Raw genomic sequence first — 26,393 nt, 5'->3', positions numbered from 1 at the left:
TTTCAGGAATAATACTGAGTTTTCATACTTCTTTTTCTTAAAGAAGACAAAGCACATTCTTTTGTAATCTCTTCTGCTATCTTTGTGAGGCAGGGCTGTGCTATTATTGCATTTCTTCTTTCATCTTAACACACAGGGAAACTGAAGCAGAGTCTTCAGGGCCTAGACCCCAGGCTTGCTCCTGTAGACCTGAAATCTTCTAAACATGTTTATTCCTTTGGCAGATTAATCCAACATGGTTGCGGTTAGATTTAATCATTTAAAAAAAAATACATATATCTCCTATAAAAGCCAAACAGATTTGGGAATATAGAGATAAAATTGTTAGGAAATAATCAAGAAGAAAAGTCTTACCTATCACTTCTTTCAGGGGTGATGATAAGTTGTTGCCTGTTGATGAGAAAAGATACCCAAGAGTCTCAAGCTCTGCCTTGACTTTATTCAGGGAATTCGTTTCTACCTCTTATGAGTAGGTAGCCTAGAATAATTGAGAATTATAATCCAGCTAGCATTATCACTAAGCCAAGGACTGTGGTGGGTCCTGGGATTGCAAAAACGAGCAATTTGACAATGTTTCTGACCTCTAGGAGCTTACGGTCTAGTGTGGGGTGACGAATGAGAACAAAGATATTTTTGATGTCCTCTGCTAAGAACTGTGAAAGCAGTAAGCAGTGAGAGCTATGGGAGGAAGGATTTGTCTAATAAAAGGTGTTTAGCCTCATGTGGAAGTTCATGGAAGGCTTCTTAGAATACATACTTCTCTCCTGTAGTTTTTTATGTCAGGACATTGCTGTGGGCTTGGTCAAAAGTCCCAGGTGGTCTCATAATGCACCTTCCTTAATTATGTGTTTGCTGTTAAAGATAGGGAGACAGCAGTCTATTTACAGCATGACATAAGAAAATAATATAAATGTGCTAGACTGTGCTTTAACCACACAAATAGATGTTTTGTCAGTAAACTAGTAAGAATTTAAAATTTCATTTAATGTGTTAACGTAGTTACTACTTGAGTATGGGTAATCTGGTAGAGATTTTTATGGGTTGGTAAAATTTTGTTTTTCAGATTTGTAGGTTTTATTCTTCCAGAGATTATAGTAATAGCTGCTTTAATCTGTGTGGTGAGTTTTAAAAGAAAATTAGGGAAGATATAGAGAAATAATCAACAGCAAAGAGTTACTCACTTAGCTATTCACAGAAATACCTAGTTTCTGTTCCTATGATTTTCATTTTGTTTAGTAAACTCCAGTAATTAAATCTTTGTAATGATACCTATCACTGAATTTGTAGATTCTGAAAAATTACAGGCCTTTAAATGTTTCAACTTCTCTGTACTTAGGCAGTTTTGCTTCTTGGCATTTTGTCGCATTCTTGGAAATTGAGACAGAAAAATCCAGGTGATTTTTAAACAAATTCTAGTGAAGACCTAAGAGCTGTGTCCTTGCTCAGAAGGCTAATCCTTCTCTCATTGAGCAAAGGGACAAGAGGAGCTGTCTCTGAGAGTGGCTGACTGCTCGCTTCATCTCAACTGTGATTCTTACCTGCAGCAAGATGTAGATGTGGTCTCTGTTCTTTATTGATGTTTAATGAAACATGAAAACAAAGAAAAGAAACAGTAGATAGAGACACAAATATAAAGAGTAAGGATCATTTTATTTTTAGAAGAAGTTTGAAATTATTTCTATACAATTTAAAATAATGTATTCTATTAATCTTATATTATTGGCACAGTGATTTAGGTGTTGGTACATGGTAGCAGTCTTAGAGCCTTGGTGTTAATGTTTTAAAAAACTACAAGTTCTTAATGCTCCTAGTAAATAAATTTGATAGTTTGTAGTCTATACATATGGCCTTTATTTTGGTGCTTACAAATTTTTAGTACATTATATGTTGTGGAAAATAAGAGCGGTACAAAATCAGTTTTCTTACAGTAGCACTTTGGTAAGTATAGAGAATAGATTATGTGACAAGATTTTAGTTATTAACCATACTAAAATAAGGTTTATGTTATATCGTTCTATATTTTAATTTATTCATGTTACTGTTTCCTGAGAGGTTTTAATTTAATAATCCTAGATTTAGACCTATAACTTTTAAAAAAGTAATTTACATTTCTTCCTTTATTAATATATAGATTTCTCCTCTGATATGCATTGTGAAATGAGACTTTGGTCTAGGTCCTTATTGATTTATTTTTAAAGCATTTTAAAAAGTTATATGTATGCTGTTTTGCATCCTGTATTATAAGATACCAGACTGGTGTTATGTGAAAATTAATTTGTACCTCACTTAGACAGTGTCATTTGACCCATTCAGCAACACCATCAGGTGTGTCAGACAAGTATTAGCATTATTTCCTTGGCTCAGAGGCCTTGTTGATTGTAAGATGTACCATAGATTTAGAAATAGCATAGATGGGAGCAGGGAGGGACATTACTATGAGAAATCTGTACAGTGGTAATGAGATGCATCCTGATTTCTGATATGTGAGGTTATGCATGATAGGATTAATGAAATAATGTGCTTTTCTATTTACAGATGAGGAAATAGAGGTGAGAGGGGTTAGGTGATTTGCCCACAGTAGTAGTTAGCAATTAGTGAGTCCTCTGCCTCTAAATCTTGTGCTCTTCCTGTTACAAATCCTTTGACTTAAAAAACAGTTCATTTATAAGTGTGACTGGACTCAGGTGTGTCCCTTGAAATTTAAATAGGTTCAACAAAATGCCTGAGAAATATTGTAGAAGAGAAAAATCCTCATCCCTGGGATAAGGTGCTAGATCAAACTTCTAAGCTGATCTAGCCACCACAGATCCTCAGAGACTTTGAGATTTGCTAATTCAATTTTGAAAACATTTCTTCTATGCTTCAAAGGACTAAGTGCTTTATTAATAGGCTCTAACAGAAAGCTCATTTGTAAAGTGCTTCAGAGACTGGATTAATCTTTTCCAGTTTTGCTTTAAAGTTTTAGTACAGATAATTTTTGTGTTTTAGCACCAGCGCCTTCTAGGGGTCATTACAGTGTCATCCTTTGACTGTATTAAGGAGGTTTCCACTAAGATGGTCACCTTCTCCCTCAACAGATGATCATGCTTGTGTGTTTGTAGAGAAAGTAGGATTTTCATGAATGACTACCCAGAACCTCCTGTTTGCCCCCCACATGCAAACTTAACTTTTAGGCTCTTTCTTCCTTCCTTCTCTCCGGTCCCAAAAGTATCTTCCACATCCCAGGCTAGTCCCTAGACTCCACCCCTTTAGCCCTCAGTTTATTCTTCTACTTATTTTTTTATTTCAGTCTGGCCTCCTACTCATATATTTCCCACATTTGGAAATTCTCTTTTGACCCTGTGTTGCCCTTCAGCATTTTCTTTTTATAGTGTATGTACCTTCTTCCCTCCCATTCAGTCCTCAGCTTTGCTTCTCCCAACAGGCTGTAAGGTCACCAATAATTCTTGATTGACAGATACAAAGAATTCATGTCTGCTTTATCTTGCTTGATCTTTCTTTGATATTTGACCCAAGTGACCATCCGTGGTTTCTCCACCCTTGCTTCTTTCTTAACTTACATAATCCTGCATTTTCTCCTAGTTCTACTTCTACCCTCTGGTGTTTCCCTCTGTAGTATTTATGGACTTTTCTTTCTTTACCCTCATTTTAATTGATGGTATTCCCCAGGGTTCTAGCTTTTGTCTTCTCACTCTGTATTCCTTTTCTGGATAACTCATTCAAGCCCAGTGCTTCAACTTTCACCTTAAATCATCTACCATCCCACCCTCCACCCTTAAGTTTATTTGTCTTTTGTTTTGGTCTTATAATGATGCTGTAGCTATTTAACCTTCTCAGGCCAGAAATGGGCAATCCACTTAGACTCCTGTGTTACCTACTTCCCTCTATCACGTCAGTCAAGAAACAGATTCTTTAATTCCCTTCTTAGTTCAGGCTCTTATTCTTCTACTCCCCCTAGGATGTTTTTTTCAAAATGCAAATCATATCTAAAATTTTCCAGACGTGTCCCATTGCCTATAAGGTAATATATCTGAAAATTCTTCTAATAAAGCATAGATCCCCTTCTCTTTACTCTCTCCCTGAGTGAGCTCATCTACTCCTGTGGCTTTAAATATCATCTAGATGCTAATGAATGCCAGATTTATATCTTTAGCCCAGCCTGATCCTCTGAGCTCCAGGCTCTTAGCCAACTTGACTTTTCCACTTGGATGTTTCATAGTCCTCTCAAACTTAACTTTGTGTCCTCTGCAGAACTCTTTTTTATTATTTTTTTTTAATTATGAAATTCACCGTATTCTTCTCCTCTCAAACATTTTGGGTTTTGGTTTTCTTTTTTTAATAAATTTATTTATTTATTTTTGGCTGAGTTGGATCTTTGTTGCTGCACACGGGCTTTCTCTAGTTGTGGCAAGCAGGGGCTACTCTTCGTTGCTGTGTGTGGGCTTCTCATTGCAGTGGCTTCTCTTGTTGTGGAGCACGGGCTCTAGGCACGCGGGCTTCAGTAGTTGTGGCTCATGGGCTCTAGAGCACAGGCTCAGTAGTTGTGGCGCACGGGCTTAGTTGCTCTGCGGCCTGTGGGAACTTCCCGGACCAGGGCTCGAACCCGTGTCCCCTGCATTGGCAGGCGGATTCTTAACCACTGCGCCACCAGGGAAGCCCTCTCTGCACAGCTCTTAATTTTTTACCTTCATAAACCTTTTCCTTCCTTTAGTCTTTTCTATCTCAGTAAAAGTAACCACGATAGGCAGTTGCTCAGTTAGAAATCTGGGGAGTTGTCCTTCTTTCTCCCTTTTACTCCGGTAGCCCATTTGATTCCACCTCAGAATACATCTCATCTGTTCACTTCTCTCCGTGTCTGTATCACTACCCTAACCCAGCATGCAATTCCTAAGTGGTCTCCCTGCTTTTCTCTTCTCTCTTCACCTCCCCAAACTTTTCTTCATACAGCTGCCCAGGATTTAAGAAGAAATAAAGTCATGTCACTCCAGTTTTATAATTCTCCAATGGCTTCCCATTGCCCTGGGAGTATAAAGTCCAAGTTTCTTTCCCATGAGGCCTTTTGTGATCTGCCTCTGCTTGTCTTTCTAGTCTCCTCTTGAGCCATTCTTCATTCTACTCTCTGTGCTCTGGCCATTGGCTTAGTGGAAAACCATATTCAGGCCTCAAGTGTGTTGTTTCCTTTGCCTGGAATGCCCCTCACAGTATTGGTCACTTCTCAGACTTCAGGCCTCAGCTGAAGTCATTCACTGTCTTCCTCTGTAACCCTATGACAGTAGGCCCTCCACATAATTCTGTATCTCAGGACCCTATTGATTTCTTTTGCGCTCATCTTAATTGGCAGTTCCATATTTGAGTATTGTTGGTATCCCCCTAGTCTGTAAGTTGTAGAAGGGCAAGACCTGTGTTTCATACCAGCACCTGGCACAGTGGGCTCCTGGCACAGTCACTGCTCAGTCAGTGTGTCTGACGATGAACCACAAGTCCCTAGCACACAACCCTCATCTGTTAAAAGCCTCTTCATCTTTCAAGGCTTAGCTCAGTCTTTGTCCTCTGTGTGATATTTCCCTACCATATACTATTATTCCTGGAGCGTAGGTCTTCCCTTCTCTGTACCTACCATTTCATAGCACCAATTCCAGAACTGATTAAAGCAGCTATCACAGTGTTTTACAATTGTTAACTTATCAGTTCCTTCCACCAAGACTGAATTCCTTGAGAGCAGGGATTTCTTTTTTTTTTTTTGGAAATTTTATTTCTTTACCCATAGCCAGTAGTCCTCCACGTGGTACCTAGAGCTCAGTAAATGCTGTATTGATGGGAAGGTGGACTGTCAGTGCCTGGTGAGTGAAAGTTGCCGTCTACCAGTTCGTGGAGGGAATCTGAAACTGTAAAGTTTTGGAGAAATATTGCTAACAGGTGGTTGGCAAAGGCTGTAACCTGTCTCCTCTTACAACTAGTGTGAACCAAAGGGAATGGGCTGCATGGACTCTGCAAGGAGCAGGACTGGAGAAACTCTCAATGTGGTTCTGGCACCTTCGAGGGGTTCTTTCATTTGGGAGAAGAATACTTAATGAGGTTTTCCCGTGGCATGGGTGAATTTCTGTCCATCCTGACCATCCAACTTAATTTGTGCTGAATTTGTCCATGCTCCCAAAGCAGCTTTTTACTGATTTCAGTTCCAAGCTGAAAAGATTTCCTGAGTGGCATGGTCATTGGAAAGGTGCATGTCTGCTACTGCAAATTCACAAATTAGCATTCTGTCATACACCTTATTCTAAGCTCATAACATGAATCTGTTTCATTCAGGCATAGTGAAAAATGTAAGTTCTATACTGCAAAGGTGAAGGCCAATTCTTAGGGACCCCCAGAACCTGTGTCCCCTGTGGGCCCTGGTGGGCAGCCAGCTGGCTCTCTGGGAGACATCACTGGCTCTCCTCAGCTCACTTCGTGATCAACTGTAGGCATGTTTTGCATACTCTGCTTTCACGTTTTCATGCTGTGTGCTCATGACTTAGATATTTTTTTTAAAGGGAAAATTAAACCGTAAGCTAGTTTTAAAAGTGAATCTCTTAATAGATGGACATAAACATCTTTAAAATATTTAAGAAATTAACTAGTTCATGAATATATGGTTTTGAAGTTATTTAAATGATAATTTTAAATAGTTCTGTGCATTTTAGTGGTTGAATTAAAATACTTTAAAAAAGGAAATATAGCACTTATTTTCAGATTAGTGGAGGGAAAAAACAATGACTGGATGCCACTATGTGGCATGGCGTGAGTATTCATAACACAGGTAGCCCTGCAGCCAGAGTCTGTAATTTTATCAGAGCAGCACTGCCAGTAAGAGAACTTGGGGGCCTGGGATTCGAACCCAGAACTCAGCCTCAATTTCCTCATCTGTAAGATGGTGGTAATGCAAACTTCATCAGACAGTTGTGGGAAAAAAACAACTGGTACAGAATATAGATACAGTAGTAGGAATATCAAAGGATAAGTGTGTCTTGAACATTAATATATAAACATAATAGTGTTAGTAAATGTTCAGCAAAGGTTTCTCATTAGGTATCTTCTAAATAACATGAAGAATAAACCAAGTGGTCAACTGTTAATTGCAAGGAAACAAGCTAAAAATTATGTGAAGTTATTGATTGATTAATTGGAAATGTTTTCAAGGCGAATCTTTATAGTAATGTAAAAGCGAAAAAAAAGTCTGCACTAAGGCAAATATTTGAGGAAGTTTTTAAAAAGTAAAATGATGCTGGAAAATGAAAACTAAGATGTTAATTGTTAGACTTTTGTTCATATATTAATTATAGCTCTAGGTGTTTGATCCTGTTTTCTGGATACAGTTACAAAAAGCAAAACTAAAACTTGGTTTTGATTTGGTACTGCTGTTTTGATAATGTGCTTTATGAACATTAATGGCATCAAGGTTTATCTGAGGTTCAGCATTGTGGCATCTGCTGAGTTCATGTTTGTGTTCTGGCTTGAATAGGAAGGAAACATGCCTCTAGAAGATTTATTGGCATTCTATGGCTATGAACCTACAATTCCAGCAGTTGCAAATTCCAGTGCAAATAGCTCCCCAAGTGAACTTGCAGATGAACTACCAGATATGACACTAGACAAAGTAAGTACAAGCATGTAGAAAAAAAAATTCCAGATCTGTTACCATTGACTGTTTTTATTAGTTTATTTAATTTAAAGCATTTCATAATTCTGAATTGTAAACTTCTTATGCATGCATTGCTCTTATCATTTTGGTGACTGATTTGAATATTGTTTGGCTTTGATCTCACTACTTTAAAAGTAGTAATAGCTTCATAATACTTTGCATATTTGAGTATTCTTCCATAACTTTTTATCTTTCCTGTGTAGACATATTATATCTAAACTTAGATTTTGCCCTAACTTCTTTTGATCCTGTGGACACTTGAATGCATTGATTAATGAATCCCCCAGAAGTTTTCAAACCAATCTGGCTTAGGCATGGAGTGGTTGGAGAGAAGTTCTGTTTTCTTGGGCTCTGGGAGTGACAGAGGCCACAGCAGCCAAGGCCTCAGTGATACGTCTTTTAACATAGGCTGGTTGTAGGGGAGGCCTAGTCCCTGCCAAGGAGAATTCAGTCATGGTCTCTGCTAACAGATCCCTGGGAAACTTTCCTCATCTTTCAGGTCTCAGGCAGGGAGAGGACTCCACATCTTCCTGTGAGTTATGTTGTTTCCACTTTTCAATTAAATGTGATATTAATGTACCAAAAACCTTAATGACCATAGTCATTCAGCAAATATTGAGTGCCTACTATGTACCAGGCACAAGGATGACTATATACTTACATAAAAATTAATTCTGAACTGTTTCTTTTGAAATTATATCACTAGTCGGAGTGGTGCATTAGTTGGACTTTTAAAAAATTATCGGAAGAGTGGAGTTTGGAGACTTTTTTGTTTTCTTTTAGTTATTTAAGTTGGCAGAAAGTGAGTTTAATTTTTAACCACTTAGAAGTAAGATTATTTTTGTTGTAAATTCACTAAAAGTCTACCGCTTCAGATAAGTTCTCTACATACCCACAAATTAAGCAAATTGTTTGTTATATCATAAATGTATAATAGTATAGCATTAGATATTGTATATAATTAACTAGTAAATGTTATTAACTAATTATGTACGTGAAGTAAATTATAGAATTTCAATTCTACTTTTCTCAAAACTGAGACTTCAGTTAGTTCTTAATTGTATTATAATACCATAATGTTTATGAATAGTGTTATAGAGACCTTTTTTTTCCAAATTGATGGGATGTAATCATTTCTAACCCTAGCATTGCATTCCTATTCTTATAGGAGGAAATAGCAAAAGACCTATTGTCAGGTGATGATGAGGAAACTCAGTCTTCTGCAGATGATCTGACACCATCTGTGACTTCCCATGAAACTTCCGATTTCTTCCCTAGACCTTTACGATGTAAGAAATCCAATCATTACTGATTAGTAGTAGCACTGATACTGTAGCTTGAGTACATTTTGTTACATTCAGTAGTTTATGTCAGAATATCTGAGTGTTTTACTTAATTGAAGTAAAATACTATTATAATCTGAATAGGATTATAACCTCTTTTTATTGGGGGAGATGTAAACTAATATGCTCTTTAAAAACGAAAGCATTTGCTTGGTTTTGCAGGGCTGTTTTCTTTCCCAAGACTCATCTGTTGCTATGGCAACCAATCTTAGTTCAGCCATGAAATTTTATAGACATTTTTTGGATTTCTGTTAAAAGGCTCTTACTCTCCTGGTAAACTACCATCAGTTTGAAAACTACCATCAGTTGCTCCAAAAGTATTTTTTATTTTTAGTGATTTATTTAATCCTTTTCTTTTAGTTCTTGGTGTTATCCCTTAATGTATATCAGTAATATTTAAAAGGTCTTTGAACTGAAATAATTTCTTATATGCAATCTTGCTTATTTCTCAGGTGTTTTTATGGTAGAAGAACGGTTCAGATAACAAGTTCCAATACACACACACATATGTGTGCAAAAAGATAATTTTTATGGACTCAATGTGCAGCTCTTTGTGTATGTCTCACTCTAGATTAATGTAATCAGTGTAATCCAGTGCTTTACCTTCTTTTTTTAAGGGGACCATAGTGGTTTTCCTCTTGCCTTTCCAAACTATATGACTGTACACCAGATAATTATAAGGTTACTATGCACTTTCTTCATGTTTTCAGTGTCTTGTTTTGACTAGTTTCAAAATGTGAGAATAGTACAAGAGGTTTAGTATATTTGTGCTGATCTCATTTATTAAACAAATTTTTATCATAAGTAAAATATAAAATATCAGGCACTCTTTCAAGTGCTGCAAAAATAGGCAACAAAACCCTTTTTAAAAATTTAACTTTCTTCTTTTAAGCAAATACTACGTGTGATGGAGATAAAGAATCAGAGGTTGAAGATGTTGAAACAGACAGTGGTAACTCACCTGAAGACTTGAGGAAGGTATGTTAAGTTGCCATCATAATTTAGTAGACCATTTGGATTAAAGTAGCTTTTAAAAACACTTCTGAAACAATTTATGATAATTTTGGGAGATAACTTTAGATTTGTAGTAACTGATTAATGAATTGGAACTTTTTTTTTCAGTATTTATTTTTGTAATAAGTTGTTTTTACTTCTGAATTTTCCTGTAGGAAATAATGATTGGTTTACAATATCAAGCAGAGATTCCACCTTATCTTGGAGAGTATGCTGGTAATGAGAAAGGTAAGGAAGGCTTTTAATTTTGATAATATTTGGTAAGCCAAATTACCGCTCAATATGTTTATTTGAATATCTGATTGTATGCTCATCCTGTGAGTATAAAGATAGATTTGGAGTCAGGGAAGAATTAGGCCTGACTTAGGAGTAATGTATCGTGAGACTCAGAGAACTACCGCCCGCTTCCCCCAGCCCTGGCCCCTTACGGTGCTTCTTACCCAGTATGCTAAGCACCTGTTAAAACGGTGGAGCTGCTCTTCAAGTGCAACTCTTTGGCCTACATCCCACTCCAGTGGAAGTTGGTAGCATCCTATCACCTGAGATAATGAGAACGTTAGGAATATAATCCTCTTGGGAAGAAACGCTTAAGGAAAAAAGAAACTAGAAGAAATTCTCTTGCCCCAGCCCTGAAAGATTAGGTGGTAGAATGTAAAGATTCTGTTGCTTTTGTTATATACCCCTACTTAAGTGTAATCAGTTTTCCTCACATTTTTGGTAGATTCCAACTATAGCTGGTTCTGAAAATATGGAGGGGTGAGGTGGTGGGAAGTAAAAATCCAGGTACACCTTCCTAGCTGAACTTGGGAAACACGTAGATTTGGCCATGGGCAAAGTACATGCTCAGCAGCTGCTGGCCCTTAGATGAAACAGAGCAGAGGTAATATTCTCTCAGTTCTACACCTTCAGAAAGGAACGTATACCTTCTCTATCTTTTGAGGGAATACACTCAAACTATATTACCCATTTCAGTTTTGACCAAAGTTTCTTTATGAAACTGGTTCCAGAAACTTACCTCAAAAGTCAGTCTTATTGCTTCACAGGCACACTTTATTTTTAACTTTCCTGCTCATTGGGAATAGAAATGCCTGCCTTATACAGTTGTGAATGTAAAGCACTTACCACGGTCTCTGCTGCATAGTGAGCTCTCAGTAAATTACTTTTATTCGCTATATTTAGTAGTTATTTTACAATTGAAGGATGGATTGTAGTTGAAGCAATGGGTTAAATACTTGGGCTATCTGTATGACTTTATTGTGTGAAGTAGAAACCTTCAGTATGGCAGCAGTGTTTGCGTTAATAAAACATAGTTTGTTTTAGTGTCATTTCGCTTATTAAATATCAGCTTCTCTAAGAGGTGGAAAGTTTACTTATCTTACTGTTTATCATTTTTTTTCCATTTTTAATTAGTCTGCTTCCTTTTTATTTTATTTTAGTTTTTTTGCTTCCTTTTTAAAATAATTTACCTTTTGGGAAGAAATCAGTAAAGGAAAAATATATCTTTCCTAGGTATTTCAGTATTGGCAGATATTTTGATTGTTATTTTTAACCTCTAGACATTTTCATAGAGCCATTTAGGGAGTTTAAGAGAAAATTGCAATAAGGTTATTAAAGAATTTACACAGGTTATTTTTACCCCCTCATTAGAAGAATGTAAGACACCACTACCAGGTTTTATATTAGACTACTAGGCATAGAAAGCCTTCTAACTTGTTAGTAAATCCAATCACCAAAAAAGCTACTTGCTCTAGTGACTGGAATACTTGGACCTTAATGAAGTTAAAAAAAAAAAAAAATTGTTTTAAACCTTTACTAATGAAAGACTCAGCTTGCCAGACAATCAAATTACTGGTGTCCTCAAAGTTAGTTACTTGTATAGGAAGAGGAAAAACAGTTTTGTATACATCTTTAAGTGTGTTCACTACTTTTAATGTGTTGATGGGATTTTCTTTGTCAGTGTATGAAAATGAAGACCAATTACTTTGGCTTCCTGGTGTGGTTTTGGAGAGCAAAGTTAAGGAGTACCTTGTTGAGACCTCATTAAGAACTGGAAATGAAAAAATAATGGATAGGATTTCTGCAGGAACACACACAAGGGACAATGAACAGGTATACATCACTCTTGTTGAAACAGCAGCTAACTAATATAGTATCTTCTTGATTTTCTTATATTTGATTCAAATATTTCTTACATGTGAACTGGCTATCTCTTTCTGATTTTTAAAACTTGGAAAATACTGGTTTAAAAAAAATCCCAAGACCTAATAATAACCGTTCTATTGTTTCATGTCTTCTTCTGGGCTTTTTTTTCTGTATACACACACATATATTTTACTTTACCTACCATTTTATATCCTTTTAATCACTTAGTCTTATTTTCTTTGCCATTGAGATTTCTTTAATACTTCATTCTTGATGTCTGTATGTTCCATTGTATATTTAAACATTCTCTGTGGTCGGACTTTTAGATTTTATGTTAAAGTTATTTTTTGGATTATTCTTGAACTTTATTCAGGATGTGATTAAAGTTTATGTCTATTAAGAGTGTATAAATTTGCTTTAGGAGCATTCGTTAAATACTGTGTGCTTGTAGATGGAGTACACTCCTGATGGTGTGTGGGATAAGGGTGGAAGTATTGCCTATTAGGGTTTTTTCTCTCTGACGTTGTTTGCCCCTCTCATATACCTTTTCACTCTATCTCCAGCCTAGCTAATCCTAACTAATGAGTGCCCAGAGATAGGTGGACTCAAACTTGAATTTCCGAATAACGTAGAGAAGTCAAACTAGCTGAACTTCAAAGGAGTTTTGTCAGCTGTCAAAAAGAAATCTCATTGGCTTTTTCTACTGATATTCCATTAAAACTATAAATTAATTTTGGAAGAATTAGTACCTTTAAAACATAAAACCTTCTACTTCAAGAGCATGTTCTGATTCTCTATGTATTTGACTTTTTTTTTAATCACGCAAATGTTTTTGCTTGTTTAAATACCACATGCATCTAATTAATTCCTCATTATTTTTAAATACAGTATTTAGCACTGTTGTAAATGGGATCACTATTATATTTGTATTTTGTATATTGTTGATTTAGAGAAATATAAATTAAAAAATTTTTTTCTCAAGCTACTGAAACTATTTAATTTAGTATAATGATTTTTCAGTTGTTTCTCTTAGGTTTTCTAGTTTTAAAGTGAATTATACGTTTGTTCCTTCCTTACCATTGTTATATCTCTTATTCCTGTAATATGTCTTACCGCATTAGCTATAACTCTCAGGGACTTTTGGTAGTTACAGTGGTTTGAGGCCTGCTTTTGATGGAAGATAATGCATGTAAGGTTTTTACATTAAGAATAATACCAGCCTTGGGACTTCCCTGGCAGTCCAGCAGTTAAGACTCCGCTTGCCAATGCAGGGGGCACGGGTTCAATTCCTGGTGAGGGAACTAAGATCCCACATGCCACGGGGAGGGGCCAAAAATTAAAAAAAAAGAATAATACCAGCCTTGGTTTGATACAGGCTGTCTTTCTTATAGTAAGGTAGTATCCATCTACTTAAAACCGTTACAGGTTTTGTCTTTTTAAAAATAGAAATGGGTACTGATTTATCTGAAGCTTTTTTAGCAGCTGTTGAGATTGTTTTTAATGATTGATTATTAATGTATTGATTATTAACCTATTGATGTATTAATAGGTTTACTAATATCCTTGCCTTTCTTGAAACTTACTTGGGAAGGTGGATTATTATTTAACTTTCAATTGAGTTCTGTCTGCTGCTATTTAGTATATTCATAATTCCAAACAGATTTAATGGGAAGAAATTCTGATTTTTAAAAAATGATATCTTCCATAGTAGGTGGAAATAACTATAAACTCCAGTCACTGAAATATCCATCCTTCTATTCCAGGCCTGCTGCTATTCTCTTTTATGAAAACTCTAAAAGGCAGGCAGAAGGTGCTATCAAGAGAGAAGACCATAATTCTGACTTTTCCCGACTAGAAATAATCATCTAAAATAGGGATATTCTCCCAGCTCAGAAGGCCTGGCAATAAAAAAAAAAGTGAGGAATGATACTGGTAGATGACTTCTGAGAGGTGGAATCAGAATGAACAAACTCTTTGGGTACCAGAGTCAATCTACAGCATAGTTACGTAGATTAAATGTCTGGGCAAACATACGCTTCAAATGTCCTGAAATTAGAGAGCACTTCAGCTAGTATTTGTCAGGACTCTTATAATACACCTGTTTTTGTTTGTTTGTTTGTTTTGGGGTTTGTTTTTTTTTTTTAAGTATGAACTTTTGGTAAGTTTTATTGAATAGTTTTTTTCCCCTTGCCCTTAGGCATTATATGAACTTCTCAAGTGTAACCATAATATAAAGGAAGCAATTGAAAGGTACTGCTGCAACGGAAAGGCCTCTCAAGGTAAGAAACACTTGGGATCAAGAGAGGGAAACGATAGGGGATGGTCATTTGGGGATCAGAATAAGCAAAGTATAAAGGACGGAGCAATCCTATAACACTTTTGTATAAGATCTATTTTCATCTTCATAGCAAATAATTTTTTCCTTTTCTTGCCCTCTATTTTTAGACGTACCAGAGATTGTTCAAATACAAATTAGTTACCCCCCTGTCACCTCCAGAACAAAGCAGACCCCAGAGATGACAATATATCCAAAGTAATTAATAAGAATGATTTTATGATTTCATTGGGGGAAAAAAGTTGTTTTTTCTTTTTCTTAAACCAGACAGGAAATGAAAAGGAGATTAAAGATTAAAAAAAAGAAACGTATAATATATTCCATTCAATTTATTGCAAGAAGTGTATGTTTAATAATCATGTGATAACATTTTTGCAGTGCCTAGGTTTTGGTTTGTGTGTGTCAAGGAAAATGGTTAACTTTAATTTCAGTATTTTTGTCATTATATAAATCAGTTGCATGCACCATAGCTTTCATTAAGTATATGTAGAGTGAAATAATGCTTACTAATATTATATAAATGACTTGGAAAAATATAAAAGCTGGAAACAATACATTTAAACTTGTAGGTGAGATAGTCTATTGAAATGTTTCCTTGTAAAAGCTGCTTCTTTGAAAAAATTACTTTATGCTCTCAAAACTCTGAACAAAGTTTTCACGTTTGTGGTGGGCTACTCTTAATGGCTTTGGGGACCTGGTCCCCATTGTGAGTGAGGCACTTCAAGTCTCCTCTGCCCCAAGTAGATTTGATTCATCAACATTGACATCTGCCAGGAAGTTGAATGGGATTTAGTCTTTTGAGAGCATGGGCTGTTTTGTATTCCCTTTATATTCCTACCGTATAGCACTCTGCAAACTGACTCTAAATAAATATGTGTTGATTATTTATGGTCTCTAAAGAGCTTATGGTTTTGACATAAGACCAAAGTAAGGCTTTTTTTTTCTATAAAGAAAATAACCTTTTTTTCCCCTAATTAAAAAAAATGCTCATTGTTTAAAAAAATCAGAAAAACAATGTGCATGAATTATAGTAAAAAATATAAAATTCTTGTCTCATCATGCAGAGGAAAAAAACCAGTTGTTTATATTTTGGTATTCTAGATTTTTTTAGTTAAGATTACTAACTAAAACCTCCACATAAAGAACTTGTCTGGGTGTGTGTGTGTGTGTGTGTGTGTGTGTAGAAGTTTATAGCCTTTCTATTAGGAAAACATACTGAAAGTAAATCAATCATTTATATATATAAGAGTTTTGAGGCCAATTTATTTTGTTTTAAAATTTCTTTAGAAGGAATGACTGCATGGACAGAAGAAGAATGCCGGAGCTTTGAACATGCACTCATGCTTTTTGGAAAAGATTTTCATCTTATACAGAAGAATAAGGTAAGTTAGGCAAATTAGTATAGAGAAATTGCTTACTAAATACAATGAATATAAGCAACTAATTTATGAGCCTCTTGGGTAGGGAAAAAAAGCTATAACTTGTTAATGCTCCCCTGCTATTAACATTTCTGTTACTTTCTGATCAATTTTTCTGTAAACCCAAAACTGCTCTGAAATATAAAATCTAGTTTAAAAAGCAGTAGGTGGGGGTTCCCTGGTGGTGCAGTGGTTAAGAATCCGCCTGCCAATGCAGGGGACACGGGTTCGAGCCCTGGTCCGGGAAGATCCCACATGCCGCGGAGCAACTAAGCCTGTGTGCCACAACTACTAAGCCTGCGCTCTAGAGCCTGCGTGCCACAACTACTGAGCCCGTGTGCCACAACTGCTGAAGCCTGCGCACCTAGAGCCCATGCTCCACAACAAGAGAAGCCACCGCAATGAGAAGTCTGCGCACCACAAGGAAGAGTAGCCCCCGCTCACCTCAACTAGAGAAAGCCTGCGTGCAGCAATGAAGACCCAACGCAGCCAAAAACAAATAAATATAATAAATAAATTTAAAATTAAAAAGCAATAGGCATAGAATATTGACCTATCCACCTAAATATTTTAGAATCCTATGTTCCTTAGGACAAAAAGAAAGAATAAGCAAAGCATATTTTAATGAGATTTAATTATCCCAAACTGTTAGAATATACACACACTTCTTAAAAATAGACTTTATTTTTAGAGCAGTTTTAGGTTCACAGCAGAATTGAGGAGAAAGTATGGAGAGTTCCCATGTACTTCCTGCTCCCACCCACACACGGCTTCCCCCCACCAGCCCCCCCACCAGAGTGGTGCACTTGTTACAACTGGTAAATCTACTTTGCCATGTTTTTATCCCCCAGTGTTCGTAGTTTACAGTAGGTTCACTCTTTGTGTTGTTATAACGACACCTATCCACCATTGTAGTATCATAAAGAATAGTTTCACTGATCAAAAAATCCCTTGTCATATAATTGGAATCATACAGTATGTAGCCTTTGGAGATTGGCTTTTTGACTTAGTAATATGCATTTAAGGTTCCTCCATGTTTTTTTGTGGCTCATTTCTCTCTCTCTCTCTTTTTTTTTTTTTTTAAATTTATTTATTTATTTGGCTATATTGGTCTTAGTTGCGGCACGCGATATCTTTAGTTGCTGCATGTGAACTTCTAGTTGCAGCAGGTGGGATCTAGTTCCCTGACCAGGGACTGAACCTGGGCCCCCTGCATTGGAAGCATGGAGTCTTAGTGAGGCTCATTTCTTTTTATCACTGAATAATATTCCATTGTATGGATTTACCAATTTGTTTATCCATTCACCATTTGGAGGACATCTTGGTTGCTTTCAAGTTTTGGCAGTTACGAGTAAAGCAGCTGTAAGCATCAGTGTGCAGGGGTTTTTTTGGACATAAGTTTTCAACTCCTTTGGGTAAATACCAGTAAGTGTGATTGTTGGATGATATGTTTCTGTAGTTTTTTCTTAACATCTTTATTGGAGTATAATTGCTTTACAATGGTTTGTTTTTTTTTTTTTTCCTTTAAGCAAGTATGGATAGTTTTGTAAGAAACCGCCAAACTGTCTTCCAAAGTGGCTGTGCCACGTTGCATTCCTACCAGCAATGAATGAGAGAGTTCCTGTTGCTTCACATCCTTGCCAGTATCTGGTGGTGTCATTGTTTCGGATTTTGGCTATTCTAAAATGTGTAGTGGTATCTTGTTTTAATTTGCATTTCCCTGATGACATATGTGGGTCATTTTTTCATATGCTTATTCGCCATCTATATATATTCTTTGGTGAGGTGTCTGTTAGGGTCTTTAGCACATTTTTTAATTGGGTGGTTTGTTTTCTTATTGTTGAATTGCAAGAGTTCTTTATATATTTTGGATAACAGTCCAAAAAAATACGTGTGATTTTTGAATATTTTCCCCCAGTCTTTGGCTTGTCTTTTCATTTTCTTAGCAGTGTCTTTTGCAGAGTAGAAGTTTTTAATTTTAATTAGTCCAATTTATCAATTTTTCTTTCATAGATTGTGCTTGTATTGTTGTTCCTAAAAAGTCATCACTATCCCCAATGTCATCTAGGTTTTCTCCTGTGTTATCTTCTAGGAGCTTTTATAGTTTTGTAGTGTACTTTTAGGTCTTATAATCCGTTTTGAGTTTTTGTGAAAGGTGGATATAGATGTCCACTTGTTCTAGCGCTGTTTGTTGAAAAGATGATCCTTCCTTCATTGAATTGCCTTTGCTCCTTTGTCAAAGATTAGTTGACTATATTTCTGTGAGTCTGTTTCTGGGCTCTCTATTGTGTTCCATTAACGTATTTGTTTATTTTTTCACCAGTACCACACTATCTTGATTACAATAGCTTAATAGTAAGTCTTGAAGTTGGGTAGTATCTATCCTCTGACTTTGTTCTTCTCCTTCAATATTGTGTTGGCTATTCTGGGTCTTTTGCCTGTGCATATAAACTTTAGAATTAATTTGTCAGTATTTACAAAATAACTTGCTGGAATTTTAATTGGGATTGCACTGAATCTATAAATCAAGTTGGGAAGAACTGACACCTTAACAATAATCAGTCTTCCTATCTGTGAACATGGAATATCTCTCAATTTATTTAAATCTTGTTTGATTACTTTAATCAGAATTTTGTAGATTTTCTCATATAGATCTTGCATGTATTTTATTAGGTATATACCTAAGTATTTCATTTTGGGGGCGCTAATGTAGATGGTATTGTGTTTTTAATTTCAAATATCAATTGCTCATTGCTGGTATATAGGAAAGCAATTGACTTTTGCATATTAACCTTGTGTCCTGCAACCTTGCTATAATCATTTATTAGTTTCAGGAGGGTTTTTTGTTGCTTCTTTAGGATTTTCTGTATAGACAATCATGTCATCTGTGAACAGACAGTTTTCTTTCTTTCTTCTCAATCTGTATACCTTTTATTTCTTTTCTTATTGCATTTAGCTAGATCTTCCAGTATGATGTTGAATACTTCAGTGCTTTTTTGTATGTATGAAAACCTGTTGTCTTCTCAGAGATGAGATTAAGTGTTTAATTTATTGAAAGATAAAACAGTTGCCCTTTTAAGTCAAAATAAAACCTCAGTTTTGCAATGACTTATGAAATATATCCATTTATTTCACAAATAAGCTCTATCATTTACCAGATATTATTTTAAGCTCTAGAGATAAATCAGTGAATAAGACAGGAAAGGTCTCTGTTCCCAAGAAGCCTATATTCTTTTTGAAGACTTATGGCTAATGTGTTTATTGAAAGGTATACCTTATTTCTTGGTTTAAAAAGCTTGTTCCTGTATTATGATCTTATATCACAACATGCTCACTAATCAGGATAGAGATTCTGAAACTTCCTTATTGGGTACTGATTAAGCAGGGGAGAAAGTGTTTATTGGGTAAAGATACAGAATTTTGCGTACATCTGAACTCATACCTTTAGCTATATATATAGTTAGAAGAGCCCTAGTCTGCATGTGGAACCAAGTTGAATGAGGCTCAAATTTTATTGTTGTTGTTGTTCTTACCAAACTCTGTTGGCGCTAAGAGCCAAATGCATGTTAAAGGAAAAAATTCTGCCTTTATCTGGCAATCATCTTAAATTCCAGATGCGGTAGAGTACTGATCCCTTTGCAAACGGTTCTTAATCTCTTTTGGGCAATGGAACCCTTTGATAATCTGATGAAGCTGCACCCTTCTCCCCAGAAAAGTGTACGTGCATGAAATTTTGGGAATTAATAGATCCCAATGAAGCTCATTCATGGATCCCTCAGGGTTAAGAAGGACCCCTGCTACAGTCAGAATCACAGTGAAAGTTCAGTGAAGAAAAGTAAAGGATTGTCAGTGTTTTAAGATTTTCAGTAAAGGTGTAAGATAACTTCTGGATACGCATTTTTTATTATTATTACATTCTGATTTAAATAAAAAGCCTTGGGCTTTTGAAGGCAGCTTCATTATTAAATAGTGTAAATGTAAAGACAGTTCACTAATGTTCAGAATTTCATAATTAGGAAGATAGAAAATAAGACCTATGGGTTGTAAAAAAAAATAGTTATTAAAAAATGCATAGAATATGTTGATTTTTAAAAATGCAACTTTTTTTGTTAGGTGAGAACTAGAACAGTTGCTGAATGTGTAGCATTCTACTATATGTGGAAGAAATCTGAACGTTATGATTACTTTGCTCAACAGACAAGATTTGGAAAGAAACGATATAACCATCACCCTGGAGTTACGTAAGTACTGTGGGATTGATTTCCGGGATTTTTGTTTTCAACTGTGATATGCAGTCATAAAATTATTGGGGTGTGTTTTTTAGGGACTATATGGATCGTTTGGTGGATGAAACAGAAGCTCTGGGTGGGACAGTAAATTCTTCAGCCTTAACATCTAACCGACCTGAGCCTGTTCCTGATCAACAGCTGAACATTCTCAACTCTTTCACTGCCAGTGACTTGACAGGTAACATGAACATCTTTTTGCATTTTTTACCATAGCTTGGGGCAACCTTATATCATCTTTGTGGCATGACGTCAGACCGCTTACTTAAACCATTTTCCGTCTCTTTTTTAGCTTTGACCAGCAGTGTAGCGACCGTCTGCGATCCAGCGGATGTGACTTGTTTGGATGATAGCTTTCCTCCACTGGGCAGCACGCCCCGTGGACAAGTCAATCACGTGCCTGTTGGAACAGAGGAGTTACTCACCCTGCCCAGCAACGGGGAAAGTGATTGTTTTAACTTATTTGAGACTGGATTTTATCACTCAGAGCTAAACCCCATGAACATGTGCAGTGAAGAGTCAGAAAGACCAGCAAAGAGATTGAAAATGGGCATTGCTGTTCCTGAATCCTTTATGAATGAGGTTTCTGCAAATAATTTGGGTGTGGACTTTGAAAATCACACACATCATATCACCAGTGCCAAAATGGCCGTGTCTGTGGCTGACTTTGGCAGTCTGTCTGCCAGCGAGACCAATGGTTTCATCAGTGCCCACGCTCTGCATCAGCACGCCGCCCTTCATTCTGAGTGACATGAGTGAGGGGCCCAGAAACAGTGGGTGTGCAGTACCAGTACCAGGAAAGTATCAGGTTTGCTTAGTCTTTCACTGGAAGTTTGAACTTTTTTCACTATGACATCAGTGATGTCAGTATGTATAGAACTATATCTTGATTTATCAAGAGTATTTTCATTTTCAATCCATAAATGTGGAAATGAACTATGATCAGCAGAGTTGGGAACTAAGATTGAACTCTGTGGTGCAGCTTTAAGCTCTGCTTATCTCTTCCTCATCCCCGATACCTCTTCCCCACTCCCTTCTTTTTCTATTCTTTTCTGTTCCCCACTGCCCTCACTCCCAATTTTAAAACCTGTAGACAGAGGCCACCAGCTCAAAACCAGCACAGATGTTCTGAACTGAATGGAGTGGCTTCTATTCATGTAAATTCCTTTTGCCGTAATGGATGCAGTGGAATAACAATGTTTACAGGTACCGATCCCGATCCCTGCTCAATGTAGCATTTTTTGGTTTTATTTTCTTAATTAAATAAAAGCAGGGGTAGGTTTCTTTAAACTGCACAAACATGCAAGGATTTTTTTAAAAATGGAAACTTCTCTCATGTTGTTCAACTAGAGCACTTCAGTTTACAAAACAGCAAGTCCATCTTTATGGAAGCCAGCACGAGGAACTGCGTGCAAATTATGAAGACGCTTGCTTGGATCCTGTTTCAGAATTCTAGACCAGGGCTACCTTACACAGAATTGGTCATTTTACTGCCGGAAGATTTCTGTGTAACTTCATTTATTGGCTAAAAATTTGGCATTTGAAGGTGTGGTATTTAGATGGGGTTTTGTCCACCATTATCAAGATTGTAATCATAAAAATCATACCAGTCATTGATAATTTAGTTTATCCTGAGGCAGTTGACTTGCGGGGCACAGTCTACAAAGCCTAGGATGTTGCCACTCATTGGTTTACATTTTGGGACACCTCTTAAGTTGTTTTATAGCGGTGCAGTTCAAAGTGTTAATATTTAGGAGGGATTTCTAGATTTTAGACATAAAATGCAGTAGAACCTTGAAGTATATTTAAACTTTTCTGTTTAGCTTGAACAGTTACTGGCAAGAAAAATGTGAGTTCCTATCTGAAATAGAATGGTACGTTACCACTTTAAGTTTTAAAAAGTGATTGACGTTCAGTTGCATCTCAAACTCAGTTTTATTTTTATTCCAAACATTGTGAATGAGAAGCCATTGTCATAAACTTAGGCCATTTTTGCTGTATAGACATGCATCTTTAAGTTATGAGGTGAATTCAAACAATATGTAATGCAGTATTAGGATGTGATAAGCTTTGCTTTTATAGTTCAGTTAAAACACAGAATTTTACTTTTTTTTCTTTTTTTTTTTGCACTGTCTTAATTAATTGTTTCAATTTCTACTAGTTGTCTTGCTTTGCAGAAACTTAAATGTTTGGCTACATTGCTGATATTTGTAAGTATAAGTCGCTTCAAGGTTGTGCTGATGAATAGATAGAATGTAGTTACCTTAGTAGTGATGGAAAGGGAGGGTATTTATTATACAAACTGTGAACTGCAATGACATCCTTAGTTTTGGATGATGTGTATTCTTTTCTTTGCAGCATTTTAATGAAGATTGCTTTGAAGTGTTTACGCATTAGCACATTTACTATAAAAGTTAGTTTAGCACAGTGGACGAAAAGTAGTTAAATTAATAACTTAAAGTCAGGCTCTAATTTATACATCTAAAGTCTAGCATTCCTGTATGCACACAGTAAATAATGGGTAGCCTGGGTTCTATGTTGCTTTCAGATATTTTTTTCCAAGTTGTCAGCTTCTTATTGCTGTGGTGTTGTGCTAAACTTTGAACCTAATTTCTTTTGTTAAAAATGAATACACCTATAATTTAGTAAGATACTGGCCATAATCTTCCATTGTTATAACTTTAATTTTTACTCTGGGTTTACAGTGGCTGGTCTGTATAAAATAATTTACACAAAGATGACTGAATGCTAATACCAGTTGCACTTAAATGAACATGCCCATTCTCAGTAGCTGATGCAGTAATATATTCAGTTTATCTATGCATTGCTGGGATCTTGATATAAGATGGAAACAGTGTTTCTTATCTAAAGTTTTGATTATCAGCAAGTTGAATGGACACTTTAGTTATTTAAATAAAGACTTTTGACCAAAATCCAGAAATGATATGAGAGAAAAATAATTTCCAGCTAGTTTAATAGATTTTTAAACGCCAATCTGATTTTAGCCTCTTAGAGAGTGCTAACTAGCTGGTAACGTTTACTTTTAATTCCTTGTTAAAATGAGGCAATAATTTGCAAGATTTTTGTATATATATGTAAAGTCTTCATCTCTTTTTAGATCTAATTCAATATTTTCTGACTGCTTCCTCCATGTATAATACCATTTTTGTGCATGCTTGATGTGACATTCGTAAATTGTACCACTATGACTTTATTCATGTAAAATAGCTATTTATTGAATTTCCTTTTAAATCTGGATTTACTGGGTTTTTTCCTCTCCGTTTAAGCATCTTAACAGAGAATTTGTTACTGTTTATTAGAAGAATTGCGTTTGAGAGCATGAAAATAACTGATTTGCAGTCATACGAAGAAACAATAATGCCTTTATTATCAAGTGTTAAGCACAATTCTTATAACAAACTGTGATAAATTCTTTTTTCTTTTTCCTTTGCCATATTATTTTTGTATGAACAAACCAAAAATCCATGGTGAGCAGTTGCAGTGTTGGCTGATGTGTCTTTTATGTACAGGGGGTTTGAAGAGGACAGCGGATTCATTTAGAAGTGAAACTGGTGCTGTGATTATAGCAATACTTTACTTTTGTTAGTTGTACTCCACTTTTTCATGCTAGCTTTTTCAGTGTTTAGTTTTCCTCTTGTCATGGTCAACTGCTGAATTTACTTGAAGGAGGTAGAATACTGTTTAAACAATACTAAAGTGTGTACAATTAGGTCAAAGAATTGTGCAATTGTTTCCTTTTTAATTTTTACAATTGAGGGTCATAATATTTGAGAACGTCAGATCTAATAGAGCATAGTGATACTATTTAATTTAACCAAAGTCTCTAGTGAATACTTCAACTTTGAATGTAAACCAACAAATAAACCTGACCACCAAGGAGATTGTTCGCCCAGAGTTTCAAAGCACATTGTCTACAAATGGAAATTGAAATAATTTATAAAAATATTGACATTACTATGTTTTTTAAAAAGTTCTTAATTTTTTCACTAAAAGGAGGAAACTATTAGTTTTATTGTTAAATATGGTAGATATGAAAACTCCTCTTAGATGACCAGTGATTCCAATTGTCCCAGTTTGAAATAAGTACGCTGTGAGTATGAGATTGATTAGTGACAATCAGAACAAGTTTTAGTATCAGATGTTCAAGAGGAAGTTGCTATTGCATTGATTTTAATATTTGTACATAAACACTGATTTTTTTGAGCATTATTTTGTATTTGTTGTACTTTAATACCTGGTGTACAGTTCCAGAAATAAAAATCTGGAAATCTTTTTTTTTCTTGGTTCGTGTGAGTATTTGCCACAAATAGATTTTTATTTAATAATTCTTAAGCTATAACACATGGGTAGATATTTAACCACTGTTAAGTTGGTTTTAGATGTAGTAAATAAGATATTTGATAGGTAAGTAATAAAATTGGTAGATAAAATAAGTTTTCTTTAACTCCTTTAAAATAAATTTCCATCTATAACAAAATTCTAGCTATCCCAAAGTGAGGATTGTACGTACTTTTAGTTTCATTCAGGAAGTATTTATTGAATGTCTGTTATGTTTCAAACAACGTTCTCAGTAACTGTTGTCATTTAGGAAGACATGAAATCTGAAATTTGATCAGATGTTATTATTTGACAATATATTTATAGTAAACTAGTCTTATTATAATATTCATAGTTTAGTAGACTCTAGAAATATCTTCCCTAAGTCTTCATCTTTTCAAGCTAAATATCTCACCTTAGCCTAATTTCACAAGTTTGTCCCCATATTTCACTTGCTCTGACCAGAGCTTTCTCTCTCTAGTTCCATTCTTTTTTTTTTTTTTTTTTTTATAAATTTATTTATTTATTTATTTATTTTTGGCTGTGTTGGGTCTTCGTTTCTGTGCGAGGGCTTTCTCTAGTTGCGGCAAGCGGGGGCCACTCTTCATCACGGTGCGCGGGCCTCTCACTATCGCGGCCTCTCTTGTTGCGGAGCACAGGCTCCAGACGCGCAGGCTCAGTAATTGTGGCTCACGGGCCTAGTTGCTCCGTGGCATGTGGGATCTTCCCAGACCAGGGCCTGAACCCGTGTCTCCTGCATTGGCAGGCAGATTCTCAACCACTGCGCCACCAGGGAAGCCCTCTAGTTCCATTCTTAATATGCAGTGATCAGATTGCACATAATGTCCAGATTTTGTACAAGGACAAGAGGAGGATAAAAACCTTGATGTCTCTGCTTCAGTTGCTTATCTAAAACCGCATTTCTTCCTTAATGTGCAGGGCTATCTGGTGGGCACATACACAGAAGTGCCTTCAAAAGAGGTACAAGGACCAGTGTTTTTGTTTTGTTTTTTTTTTGTTTTTTTAATTATTTATTTGTTTATTTATTTATTTATTTATTTATTATTTATTTATTTATTTATGGCTGTGTTGGGTCTTCGCTTCCGTGCGAGGGCTTTCTCCAGTTGTGGCAAGCGGGGGTCACTCTTCATCGCGGTGCGCAGGCCTCTCAACTATCGCGGCCTCTCTTGCCGCGGAGCACAGGCTCCAGACGCGCAGGCTCAGTAGTTGTGGCTCACGGGCCCAGTCGCTCCGTGGCATGTGGGATCTTCCCAGACCAGGGCTTGAACCCGTGTCCCCTGCACCGGCAGGCAGATTCCCAACCACTGCGCCACCAGGGAAGCCAGGACCAGTGTTTTGAATACAGCCAAGAGGGCAGCCAAACGCCATATAAGAGCATAGCGCTTTAGTCTTTTAGGGGAGGGAGGAGAGCCTTGTGGGAGCAGAATAATCTAGTCTCTTGTAGACCTTACCCATTTTGGCCATAAATTCCATCAATGGTATGCTTTTTGAGCCAGCTGCTTCTCTGACTTCTCAAAGATTTCATGTCATCTGTAAATTGGGTATTTCATTATACACACTTTCATTTTTAATTTAAATTAGTCCCTGGGATATCGCACTGTTTACAATTTCCTACCCAGGTAAGTGATCTCTGATCTTTATTCTCTTTTCTGTGGCTATCTGGGTTCTCTGACAAAACAGTGCACAGGGCACTGAAGTCATAGTCCTAGACCAGAAATGCTCACATTTTTCAAGGTTTAATGTGCTATAGCTGGCATACTCACTTTAGAGAGACACATGCTCTATAGTGTACCTCGATTTTGATGAGATTGTTTTTAC

General features: G+C 36.2%; 1 protein-coding gene across 2 annotated transcripts in view; it reads left to right on the top strand.

The window, feature by feature from the left end:
• The window catches only part of MIER3 (MIER family member 3), a 30,130-nt gene extending 5,619 nt beyond the window's left edge, over positions 1-24,511 (top strand). For both annotated transcript variants that reach the window (XM_082382343.1, XM_082382342.1), the window contains exons 4-13: positions 7,499-7,633; positions 8,847-8,967; positions 9,914-9,999; positions 10,191-10,263; positions 11,993-12,144; positions 14,375-14,456; positions 15,800-15,894; positions 20,044-20,171; positions 20,255-20,397; positions 20,509-24,511. In XM_082382343.1, coding sequence (XP_082238469.1) covers positions 7,499-7,633; positions 8,847-8,967; positions 9,914-9,999; positions 10,191-10,263; positions 11,993-12,144; positions 14,375-14,456; positions 15,800-15,894; positions 20,044-20,171; positions 20,255-20,397; positions 20,509-20,966 — 1,473 coding nt within the window. In that variant the 3' untranslated portion in view covers positions 20,967-24,511. The remainder of the gene's footprint in view (positions 1-7,498; positions 7,634-8,846; positions 8,968-9,913; positions 10,000-10,190; positions 10,264-11,992; positions 12,145-14,374; positions 14,457-15,799; positions 15,895-20,043; positions 20,172-20,254; positions 20,398-20,508) is intronic.
• Positions 24,512-26,393: the final 1,882 nt, after the last annotated feature.

Source organism: Balaenoptera borealis (assembly GCF_965194805.1).
Source record: "Balaenoptera borealis genome assembly, chromosome: 2".
NCBI lineage: Eukaryota > Metazoa > Chordata > Mammalia > Artiodactyla > Balaenopteridae > Balaenoptera > Balaenoptera borealis.
Note: the sequence above shows the minus strand (reverse complement) of the source record. Positions and strands in the feature narration are given on the sequence as shown.